At 39.8% G+C, this 13,138-nt stretch overlaps 1 protein-coding gene across 1 annotated transcript; it reads right to left on the reverse strand.

Annotated features, from left to right (window-relative positions):
* Positions 1–226: 226 nt before the first annotated feature.
* On the reverse strand, positions 227–11,819 carry BCL10 (BCL10 immune signaling adaptor). Its single transcript, XM_007173036.3, has 3 exons — positions 11,500–11,819; positions 4,678–4,966; positions 227–2,934 (listed from the first exon to the last, which is right to left on the reverse strand). Exons 1-3 carry the CDS (start codon positions 11,554–11,556, stop codon positions 2,579–2,581), a joined length of 702 nt encoding a protein of 233 aa, XP_007173098.2. The 5' UTR covers positions 11,557–11,819; the 3' UTR covers positions 227–2,578.
* Between the last annotated feature and the right edge of the window lie 1,319 nt (positions 11,820–13,138).

A 13,138-nucleotide genomic window follows, 5' to 3' on the forward strand; every position in this document is an offset into this window, starting at 1 on the left:
ATGTAAATGCATATTGCTAAGTGAAAGAAGCCAGTCTGAAAAAGCTACATATTGTATGATTCCAACCATTCAGTATATGACATTCTGGAAAAGACAGAGCAATAGAGAGAATAAACAGATCAGTGGTTGCCAGGGCTGGATGGGAAGGGGTGGGGCGGGGGGGGGGGGGGAAGAGGAAGGGATGAATAAGTGGAACACAGGGGATTTTTAGGGAAGTGAAACTATTCTGTGTGATAATATAATGGTGGATGCATGTCACTATGCATTTGTCAAAACATGTAGAACTGTATAACACAAAGAACGAATCCTAATGTAAACTATTAACTTTAGTTAATAATAATGTATCAAGACTGGTTCATCAATTCTAATAAATGTACTAATGTGAGACGTTAATGTAGGAAACAGGGGGTATATGGGAACTCTGTACTTTCTGCTCAAGTTTTCTGTAAACCTAGAACTGCTCTAAAAAAGTCTCAATTTTTTTAAAAGCAATTTAAAAAAGTGAGCTCGAAGGTGTTATTTTTATATTAAGTGATAATTTTCACTGCTGCATTAATCAACCCAATAACCAATTGCACTATATCATGTCACACTGTCATTCAAATTTATACATTTTTGGCAACAGCTGGTTTTCAGTGTTTAAAGGAAAAATAAACTGATTTCATAGGATTCAGAAAACCAAAAGCCTAAGTTTGTTAAAACCTTAATTTTAGGGCTTCCCTGGTGGCGCAGTGGTTAAGAATCTGCCTGCCAAGGCAGGGGACACGGGTTTGAGCCCTGGGCTGGGAAGATCCCACATGCCGTGGAGCAATGAAGCCCGTGCGCCACAACTACTGAGCCTGCGCTCTAGAGCCCACGAGCCACAACTACTGAGCCCACGCACCACAACTACTGAAGCCCGCGCGCCTAGAGCCCGTGCTCCGCAACAAGAGAAGCCACCGCATGAGAAGCCCGCGCACTGCAACGAAGAGTAGCCCCTGCTCGCCGCAACCAGAGGAAAGCCCGCGTGCAGCAACAAAGACTCAACACAGCCAAAAATAAAATAAATTAAAAAAAAAACAAACCTTAATTTTACTGTCTACATAGTTAGTCAACAGTCTGAAAGAAAACTATAAATATAGGTGCTACACCATATCTAAATTATGATCTTTGATTCCAAATAAATCCTATTTAAATTTTTAAAAAAGTAACTGCATATCAAATTTTATTTTAATGAAATGAAAAGCTTGCTTCTGCTTTTGAAAAAGGTTTCTTTAAGTATTATGCCACTATTTTTTTTTTAAATTGCCACTATTTTGTTATGCTACCCTGGAGGTGAAACATATTTCTCCATAATCATTAGAAAATGTTTATACTACAAAAATCACCCAGTCTTTAAAATTTTTTTAAAGTCAATATGCCAATCTTCTTCATGATTGATAATTTCATCAGTCCATCCAGAAGTGCAACTCCATCTCACAACCTGAATTAATGTTTCCTATTAAAATTGGTACATATAAAAAAAGTTTTAGGTATTTATTTCCTATTGAAAAATTTGAAACTTCCAAAACACAGCACTACAACTTAACATTTATTCTTAATAGCATATTTCCATCTCTGCTTTTTGCAAGTAGTGGAAATATATATGAGACAGATATCTAGAAATAGATATAGTTTAATGAAAACAATGAAAGATTTATAAATTTGTAAAATTAGTCAAACTTTGTCATAGAACAAAAAGACATATCTAGCTAATGGCCCGCTTGTTCCAAATAGTACTAAAAACAGAATTGTCACATATACACACACAAAAACCATTTTGTTCTAATTATTTCAACTGTACAGTGGTCCTCATTAAAAGGGAACAAAAAGTACAGAAAAAGTATTTTTAAAATCTCATTAAATTATATGTAATAACTGAAGTTTATGCCAAGATTTTTCTTTAGGAATGAAAATGATAAAGCAAAGAGTGTGAAAATCTTAAGAAAGTAGTATTAATTAGTAAGATTAATAAGAAATGTATTTTGGCAAATTGACACCGTAGGTGGCTCAAACTCCATTAGATAGATATTCCTCTGAATCAGAAGGGGACTTTATAAGTGCCTGTAAGCCCAATTGAGTGGGAAAAAGATTCTTTTCTGTATGCTGGCAGTTTTCCCAGCAGTGATTGGCTTTATTACCGAATACGAACAGCTTAATTCTGAAAATGTACTGTTGAATGGTTGGAAAGGACTATTAGACTGTGAAACTTATTAGCACAAATGCACAGAGAAGAAACATTGTTCCCAGCCTAAGACTCTATTCTCAAATAGAGAAATGTTCTCTATTAAAATTAGTCTTAAAACATAAAACAAAAGTGAAAACACTAAATTACCTCAAAAATGAAGAGAAAATACTGGAGTACATGATCAACACGACTTACTTTAGCTATCTACAAGTATGCTTCTTTTATTCTAAAAAATTCTATTTACAAAGTATGTTTACGTTGCATTTTAAGACATGTATCAAATGTTAATAAGTCATTACAGCAATTTTGTAAGATTCATATCCTTTCAAATATTTTTTGTCATCATTAAAAAAATTAAAAGGCAGTAAACTGTCATTGCCGCAAAAGAGCACGTGATCTTAAGGGAAGAAACATCTCACTAGAGTTTCCACAAGTTCCTTCTTCTTCTAACTGCAGCTCTGGTGGCAAAGGAGGAGCCCCAGGATCCCCAGGTCTAGGAAGCATAGTTGAAGAGAAGGTGGGGTTTTCAGTTCTGCCTACTTCTAGGACAGGCAAATTCAGAGAAGAATCAGTAGAAAAAAAGGGGGCTGTGCTGGATTCTCCTTCTGGATGGTATATGACGGTGGATGCTCTCAGTTTTTCAGAGAAATTACTGTCATCTGAATTTGATCTGGAGAGGTTGTTTGTGGCTCCAACTGGAAAAGGCTCACAGCTGCTACATTTCAGTCCTACGATAAAATTATTCAGATGTAAATGACAAGTAACTAGAAAACTGAGTCCACACCCATCTTCGAACTTTTTAAAGATTACACAAATTTAAATAGCAGTTTATAAATTGTCATAATCCATTTCACATTTTATCTGCTTTTCCTGACAATCATGAACCATACTATTATTTACATTTTCTAGATATAGAAATAATCTCAAGGAAGCTAAATGACATGCTACAATTCACATTTAATTTGTGTACTTATACTTAACCATTGAAGGACCTGGAAAAAATAAAGTAGTCCCTAAAATTATTCATAAAATAAGAAATAGCTTTCACAACTAAAAAATATTCTTTAGCACTCCAGCACAAAAAAAAAAAAAAAATTTACCCCAATTTTGAACTGGGTATATGCTAAAATTCTATGAGTTAATTACTTCCAATTCTTGAATCATGGGGTGTTACAAGTGGAAGGGATTCTACAGGTCATTCGGGATAGCCTCTCACTATTAGAGATGAGAAGACAGAGGCCTGGAACAGTCAAGTCATGCCCAACATTCCAGGACTACTTCATGCAAGGGGGACGGCTAGAACCCAGGTCTCCTCTTCACATTAAATAGAGAATGTCCTGGTTCTCAACCTAACAGTTTACTTAAATGACAGAGGTTGTTCTGAACAAAGAATTCTATCATATCCAAAGGGTATAGCCAACAATTAGCCTCAGCGTGGAAAGAATAAACACAAACACAGTTTATCTTTCTGTCAGGCTTAGCAAATATTCAACCCAATGGTCTACAGGCACAGAACTTCCTGAGTTGACAGATTTTAGGTAAAACCTGCAGTCTGTAAAGTACATTTGTATGTCAATTTTTTCCACTAGTTTTTCAACTTCACAATACAGTCAGCATTTCTGTCCCATGGAAGAGAAACTATTTTCTTAAATATGGCTCAAGGGGAAACTTCATCTGTGTTCCAGCATGGATTTATAGACTGAGTTCCTTAAGGGAAAAGCCCTAAATTACTAATTTCTGTTTCCCTTGCCTAGAACAGCTGGAATAGAGCTGTATCGCATGCACATTTATCTTAAGTGCTCTGTAGAGAGAGACAGAGAAAGATGGGGGTTTGGAGGGAGAGGGGGATTTAAATCGTGCAAACAATTCTACACAGCATTCCAGTTTAGTGAGTGTGTGCTCTGGGGTGAGGGTGAAATGGAAGAGGTAAATCTGCTACTCCCTTAATCTCAGTTTTATGCCTCTCTCATTTTGCAACACTGAGTGTGATTCTAGTGTTTAAAGTTACATATAACTTATACAAGATGATTCTTATCAACATACGCCACTACTTCATCGTGTGATCAACTGGTGGGAGAAAAACTATCAGAGTTTATCAAAGGTAAAATACTTTACCTATACACTGTTCTTTATGCGTGATATGCATTTTCAGGGGTTACTTCTGAACAGATTAATCTTGCATTCCGCTGACTTTAGAAACAAACTCCTGTGTATACTGGGATTTCATTGTAGTTGTTTTCTATAAATGTGTTGTTAAACAAATATAAATACAGAACACTGAGTGATATTTCACTTTTGCAATGTAATGACATCAAATAAGGTAAAAAAATGCAAACTGAATGTAATTCTGAAGGTTGAACTTTTTGAATAAAAGCAAAATGATCACTTCTAGGTTTTTGTTTTGTTTTGCATTCTACTTATAAAAGCATTGTTACATTTAAATAAACTTTTGGATAACGAAGATATCTTACCTTTCAGATGTTCTAGTTTTATATTTCTAAGTTTTAGCACTTCATCTGTAATCTTCTGTATCAGGAAGTTCTGTGTTTTTTCTCGCCGAATAGATTCAACCAGGGTATCTAGTCCTTTGGGGTTTTCTTGTAAGTAGTCTAACAATTTTCCAGCCCTTTTTCTACTTGATGTTCGGCAAGAAATTTCTTCAGTGTCTTCTCTACTGAGTATTTTTTTTGCACGTAGATGATCAAAATGTCTCTCAGCTATGATTTTTTCACACAGGTATACACGCAAATTTTCTAAAGCCTAAAAGATATAAAAAATGCCTCAATGTATTTTTTTTTTAAACACCTAAGGAAATCACAAAGGTGACTGATTAGTTAGGAATCTGACTGGTGAGAGAAAACATCCTGAAGTCAGGAGGCTCAGCCCTACTAAAGGCATGCTATTAAAATGAAGGTCCGGTTAGACAGAAGTAGGTCCCTGACTAGATATTCCTCACTGCTTCTGAACTGCTCTGATCTCATCTTCACATCTATAAACCAAGACCAAACTGTTGTGAGGAGGGGGCCAGTCTAATCTAGGGGGCTTGGGTCTGTGGAAATAGGGAGGTCTGCTGAGGGCCTTCAGAGGTAAAGTTGAGAGCAGAGGTTACTGTACATTTTAGTTTCCATTTAGCAAGGAATCCAGGATTAGTCAGGACCAGAGAGGATAACTCACAGTTTATAACTTTCTCATGTTATTAATTTTCCATCTTTCTAGAGTGAAACCACACACACACACACACACACACACACACACACGAGAGAGAGAGAGAGAGAGAGAGAGAGAGAGAGAGAGAGAGAGAGAGAGAGAGAGAGAGAAAGAAAAAGAAAGAACCTAAACCAAAAGGGACCATACTGGGTCTATCTTTGGAGTCAGTTGGCAAGACTATAGTCTAACTCAGCCTTGGTAGAAGGAAGGTAAAAAGGTATGGGGGGAAAGAAACCTAAAGGAATAGTGGATATTGGAAAAAATTAAAGAAATAAAAGAAATCACATAAACAGGCCTAGACCTGAGAAGTGCCTAACGAGGCTTAATTAGTCAAAAATCAATGTGGGGCTTCCCTGGTGGCGCAGTGGTTGACAGTCTGCCTGCCAATGCAGGGGACACGGGTTCGAGCCCTGGTCTGGGAAGATACCACATGCCGCGGAGCGACTAGGCCCGTGAGCCACAATTACTGAGCCTGCGCGTCTGGAGCCTGTGCTCCACAACAAGAGAGGCCGTGACAGTGAGAGGCCCGCGCACCGCGATGAAGAGTGGCCCCCACTTGCCGCAACTAGAGAAAGCCCTCGCACAGAAACGAAGACCCAACACAGCCATAAATAAATAAATAAATAAAAATTTAAAAAAAAATCAATGTGGGTCCTAATAAATGGTATTAACAATTTGATGTGAGTGACTGTATTATAGCTCCTCCATTTACTAAATATGCGATCTTGGGTAACTTAAATCCTCTGTGCCTCAGTTTCCTCATCTGAGTGTTATGAGAAATAAATTAACACACGTAAAGCACTTGAGAAAGTGCCTGGTACATAGTAAGTGATGAGTAAATGTTAGTGATGATGACAATGATGACTAACTTGATTCACATTGACAACGATGAACTAAAGACAATGGAAAATCTTCAAAGTATATGAGAGTATATGGTGGCAGAAAAGTAGGTTGGGTGAAGGGTTCCTACAGTTTTCAGTCCACTGAATTCCCACGTGAAACATTTCACATATCTAAATGCCAAATATGCCAAGTGCTGAGCAGTGGGTATGCAAAGATGTACAAGACTTGAAACCTGCATGCAAAGGGCATGTGGTCTAGTTGAAGAATACATTATCAACTCAAGCTAAAAATTATGAGACAATGGAATATGACCTGGAAAAAAAGATATAGGTCAAGTACTGGGGAAGCAACCAACTCTGCCTCCAGGACCTGGGAAATTTACAGAGTCTACACCTGAGCTAGAGGCATGAAAGGTAGGCAATGAGGGAAATTACATTTCCCTATAGTCAAAACCTCATCAAAGGTTTATAAATAAGAGGCAATAAGAAAATTTTTACAGAGGGTTGGGGGAAAGCAAAAATTGGGGTCAAAGGAGAGCAATTAGAAGACTGCTGCAAGATCTTACATATGATAAGCTGAGTGCATGAATTTAAGCTGTGGGGATGAGGAGAGAGAAAAATAGATTTAAAAGATGAACTCCTTGGAAAACCTCATTTGTTGTCATTTCTACCATACGCTGATGATTCCTAAATTTTCCTATGTGATCAAGACTTTTTCCACCTAGAGATCCCAATGGTACTTAAAATTCAACATGTCCAAAACCAAATTTGTTATCTTCCCCTATCGTTTTCCTCTGACATTCTCAACTCACTTGCGAGTACCACCATCCATCCAACCATGCTATAAACCTACAACTCATCCTTGACTTTTCCTCTCTTTCACTCACTTGGCACATTCGATCGATCACCCACCAAGTCCTGCCAATCTACCCCGATATTTATCTAAGCTGCCCCTTCACTCCATCCCTATGATTAGCATTGCCCTAGTTCGGGTCCCTATATATCTTGCATCGACTATTAACAAGACACCTAGCTCTACTTCTTCCTTCTCTCCCCACTCCGCTCAAATTCTTCCTTCACACATCTATCAGATCTTCCAATTTTTCAAGAAAAAATGGAAATCTGGAGTGTTACATGAATTCTACCAATATTGAAATGTTGTTAGTTAATTTTTAAAAAATTTAAAACACTGTGTTCCACCTCGACTTAAAGGATGAAGTTTCTCAACCATAGCAGAATAGCAGAGAAGTGAAGAGCATGGCTCTGGACTCAGACCAACCTCAGTTCAAATCTTGAATCTGCCACATACTCCTGTGAGAGCTGGGGCAAGTTACTTAACTTCTCTAAGCCTCAGGTCCCTTATTGGTAAAACAATAATAAATATCTAGCAGGACCTGTAGGAGGACTAAATGGAACAGTGCATATGAAGGCTTGACACAGTAGGTATTCAATAAATAACAGCTACTTGACGATGGCAGGCAGGTGCTTCATAGTATCCTGCCTACCTCTCCAGCTTACTCTATGTTCTGGAACTTTATGTTCTTCCTAAAACTGTTTTCCACTACATTTCTTTAAGTTGTTACCTTTGCCTTGTTTTCTTTTCCCATATCCCTATTCATCCTTTAAAATTCAGGACAGTGGTCATCTCCTTCAGGTAACTTTACTTAAACTCCCCCAAATGAGTACTCCTCTCCAGCCTTTACAGCACCCAGTGTATACACTTCACTTTTCTATACAACAAGACTCCACTTATATCTCCCAACTCACTCCCAGACATTTTCACTCTGTCCCACTACTCTTCTCAAAGTCACCAAGGGTCTCCTTATCACTAAATCTGATACTTTTCAGTCTTCATCTCACTTCTCAGCAGTGTGAACACAGTTGACCATTCCTTTCCTGAAATACTCTTTTCTTGTCTTATATGAATACCACACTCTCCTGGCTTTCTTCTCATCTCTGCGGCCATAACTTCTTACTTTTTAAAACTTTTCTATGGTCTCCCTTTCCCTTCTAGCTCTCAAGTTCCCCAGGTAAACTCACTTAATCCCACACTTTTATTTCTAGCTCAGATCTCTCTTTTGATCTTCAAACTTATAGGTCTAATTGCTGCTTTGACATTTCCACTTACTAATCTGATTCCACTCTCTTCCTCAACTCCCACATTCAAACCATCACCAAGTCCTATCATTACTATTTAAAAAATGCATCTGGAATTCTCCTGTTCCATCCATCTCCACTGCCTGTACCCTGATCCGAATCACCATCATCTCTCAACTATGTAAATTCCAAGGATCTCCTCACTAGTTTCCCTCTTCTCCCTTTTGCTCGCCCCAGTCCATACATTAGGCAGAGGGATTTTTAAAAATATAATTCTTCAATAGGTCTCCACTACACTTGGGAAAAAAATCCCACTTTACTACCATCTGTAAGACCCTTCATAATCTGGCACTAGCCCACCATCCTAACTTCACCTCTAGGCACTCTCTGCCTTTTTCCAATTTCCCCAAGATCTTGCCTGCTTTAGATCCTTTGCAAATTCTATTCTGCCTAGAATGCTCTTTCCCAGTTCTGTCATAGCCTTCAGGAATCAGTTTAAAAAATGTAACCTTCCCTGACCATCCTATCTCAAGTAGATTTCCCCTCTTATCTTGTTATTGACTCAACATCTGTTTGTCTCCTTCATAGTACTTACCATAATTTGGAATTATACCATTTATTTGTTTTCAACCTTAAGAACCCACATGTTAAAAGCAGGCAAGAACCAGGTACATTCTGTTCAACTCTGTATATCCTGCATTTAGCAGAGTGCTAAGTAGATAATGTTTTGGATCAATGTAAAATTCATTGCACTTATTTTGTGATTTGCAGTTGTCATTTTACATGTCTCCCCCACCCCACAAGAAGTTGAGCTCTTCTCAAACTAAGGCTGTGTCTTAGTTTTTAATTTTTGAACTGTTAGAATCAATGGCAGTATCAGTCTCACAGTGTGTAGTCCATATTTATGAAACTGAACTAAATTCAACAAAAAAGAGGTAAACAACTAGATGGAGCACACAGGGAGAAGGAGTACAGTGAAGAAGTGGGAGCCTGAAAAAAAAAAAAAAGAAGTGGGAGTTTCCATGTGGATAAGTGGTGGTACAGTCAGTCCTCTGTATCTGCAGGTTCCACACCCTCGGATTCAACCAACAGTGGATGGAAAATATTTGGAAAAAAAAAATTCCTAAAGTTCCAAAAAGCAAAACTTGAATTTGCTGTGTGGGTCAACTATTTATATAGCATTTACATTGTATTTACAACTATTTACACAGTATTTACATTGTACTAGGTATTATAAGTAATCTAGAGATGATTCAAAGTATATGGGCAGATGTGTGTAGGTTACATGCAAATACTACGCCATTTTATAAAAGGGACTTGAGCATCCATGAATTTTGGTATCAGCAGTCAATCCCCATGGATTCATCACGACAGAGAATACAGCAGAAACAGCAAGTGGCTTTGGGGGAAGGATGATAAAAAGTTCAATTTTAGACAAAGTGAGGAATCTGAAGGATATAAAAGTGGATTTCCAGTAGATATTTGGAAATAAGCACTTAGAGTTGAGAAAGAAGGAAGCCCAAATATGTGGATGATAATTTTAAAACTCCTAAGGTCATAAACCATTTTGAAAACATCATGAAAAAAATTTCTAAGAAAAAAATGTGCACATGTTTTTTTTCATAGATGTCCTGAAACGTGTCCATGATTCCCCAAGGTTATGGATCTCTTATATAGCTGTAAATTGAAATCATGGAGATGGATAATATCAATGAACTGATGGAAAAAATAAAGGCCTAGAAGCCACCTTTCACATCTGTGTTTATGTACAGGCTTTACATCCTCCCACTTGTAACCTCTCACTACCTGTTTTATCAACTGTAAAATGGGAAAGACAATTATCTGCCTTAGAGGTTGTTGTACAGATTAAATGGGAACATTGTAAACTGTGTGACACAGTATCTGGAATACAGCAGGCCTAGCTCTTGAAGTTCATGTTTTTATTGGCACAAATCTTGAAAAGCACAACACTCATTTATTCTTTATTAGTTATCAATGTCCCAGTCTTAACTAGAATGTAAAGCAGGGGCCTGTCATTTTTTATATCTTTCCAGGCCCAAGAACAGTACTTTCCATATAATAAGTGCTCCACAATTATCTGTTGAAGGAGGAAACTAAGGTACAAGTCCCAGTCATAACCAGTCTCCTTTTGCTAATGAGTCATACCAACTGTAATTATGAGTACAGTGTAATAAATCTTACAGGTGAGGGGAAAAGGAAGCACACAAACATTTAAAAAGCTGCTGTCCTGTCCAATTCACAAAGATGATTTTGTATAAGTACTGCAGTGTTAAGCCAGAACACAATTCATGTTCATGCTGTTTTGAATTTTAATTACTATAAAGTATTTTAATGGTACTCATATAAGTCTCACATGGCAAAACAAGTTAACTAAAAGCAAAGGAAAAGAGAAACAAGTCAGACCTCAACAAAGTCATTCTTTACGAATAAATAATAAGATTTGTGCACTTCAGCATCCAAGCAGAAGAGCATAATTTAGCTGCTGAATATCTCCAACGTTTACCTGTAAATTAATTCTCCGCTTCATGTATTCATCCCCCGCCCCCCTCTGCGCCCCTTCAATTTAAATACGTGGGCGTTTGCTTACTAGGGGAATTCCGGGTTGTGCTTTCAACTGTCCAGCTTCCCCCAACCCCCTTTGCAAGTTTCACGTATTTGATCCACTGCTTGGGATGCTTTATCTGGTCCAGCTTTTGCTCCAGGTTGAGCCAGCAGCCAAGGCAGTCTGACTCAAGGATGAACTTGAGTCGTCGATCCCTAACAACGCAGCTCCAAAGCGCAGCTGGGGTGAAATCACCAGGCGATGGGTGAGGAGTGGGCAAGAAGCTGACTGTAAAGAAACGCTCCACTGAACAAGCTTTCAGAAACCCAAGCCCTGCTTTTATTCATTTAAAAGGTGGATTAACAGGTCAGCGGGCATCAGATCACTTCCACCAAGGTCCCTCGGATGCAGGGCTCGCCGTGGTCCTGCTGTGCCCGGACGTTTCGCTTCTCAGACCGCGGGCTCCTCCTCCGATTCCGACTAGGACTAGGACGCTGGGTTTCCTCGCCCGCAGGAATGCAGCCCCCCCCGGCCCCGCCCGTCCCCGGCCCTCGGCGGTGCCCGGGCAAGGTTGTGCTACTCACGTCCTTCTTCACTTCAGTCAGGTCCTCCTCGGTGAGGGACTGCGCAGTGGGCTCCATGGTGAAGGCGGGAGATGGCGCTTCTTCCGGGTGCGGGAGCTCGGGCTGCGCCGCCCCGCCCAGGCTGGGGGATTCGGCCTCCGGATGAAAGGGCAGAAGGGGAGGCGGAGAGGGTCGGGAGGAAGAGGGCTACGCCTTCGAAAACAGATGGACTCGTGGGTCAAACTGTAGCGCTTCCGGCTCTGCCTTTGGGAGCCGAGGGCTCAGCCGACCTAAGCTTCCCGACGCGGAGATCAGGTTCCCGCTCCTTCCCTCTCCAAGAGGCCCAGGCCCAGGCACCGCCCCTCGGTGAGGCCGGGCCTTCGGGAGAGCCCGCCCCGTCTCTGTGGGAGCCAATCGGGACCAGCCCATGGGCCAACCTTCTCCCCGCCCCCCGGCCGGAGCCTTTCAGGAGTGGCTCCGCCCACAGCCTCCAGGTCATTTGCATGTGGCCGCGGGTTGGCCTCACCGAAAGGCATCGTTTCCCTGGTTGGGGAGCGTCGCTGTTCTGCCTGCGGGCCGTCGCCGCCTGCGCAGACAGCTCACAGGCGGAGTCGAGTCTCTGCTTGTCTGTACTTTAGGGTTCCTCCTCTTTTCCCAGACCCTACCCAACGATTTCCTGTTGCTGTGTTTGCCCACTCAAGTTTTAAAATTATTTGGTCTCACACGGACACACGCACATACACAAGACGCATATACAGCCTATCAACAATATTAACGAAATTTCTGAAAGAGAAAAACCGCCTACAATCCCACTACTTTAACACCTAATTTAACGTCTGCATTTTTGGGGGTGGTCACTGTTTATTATAAACACATTTTCTTATTTATTCATCCGTGTAATGAAGCTATGTCTACCTCATGCCTCTCACAGGGCTGCTGTGAGAATTAAATGACATGATATACGTAAGGTTCTTAGAGGTACTGGGCACACAGTACACACCTGACATTACTAAAACATTTATTAAGTCCTTACTAATATGTTCTAGGCATCTTATTCTGTAACAGTTCTCCCATTTTATCGGGGGAGACTGATGAACAGACCACTATTCTCAGAATGGTATTCTAGCTACTAACAGAGGTGTATACAAAGTAATGTGGGTGAAAAGCTCAAAACAGAGCCCTGGGCTCAAGATGGTTGTTTGGACAACATGCTAAATAAACTAGAAATAAAGTAGATGGTATTTGAAGCTAGAGTGTAGATAAAAATGACAAGAGGACCAAAAACGAACTTGGGAACCCCAAGGGTTCCCAAGGGTTTCTCTTCTTAAGGGAAGAGAAAGCAAAAGAACCAGAAAGGAACAACGTTGCCAAAGCCACACCAACGTGTTTTTGATCGCAACACGGGGGTTCTACTTTTAACATTAACATTACCTCACATGTCTTTTTCCATATTGATACACAGTATTTTTTCTGATTGCTTAACCTTCCATCCTCTTGGTATAACCCAATTTACTTAACTATTTGTTCTTTCATTTCACAAATATTTATTGAATGTCAACTATGTGCCAGAGACTGTTCTAGGTGCTGGGGAAACAACTGTGAACAAAACAGATAAAAATTCCTTTCCTCCTGGAGTTTAAATTCTAGTATAAGTGTGTTT

Source organism: Balaenoptera acutorostrata, chromosome 1 (genome assembly GCF_949987535.1).
Source record: "Balaenoptera acutorostrata chromosome 1, mBalAcu1.1, whole genome shotgun sequence".
Classification (NCBI taxonomy): domain Eukaryota; kingdom Metazoa; phylum Chordata; class Mammalia; order Artiodactyla; family Balaenopteridae; genus Balaenoptera; species Balaenoptera acutorostrata.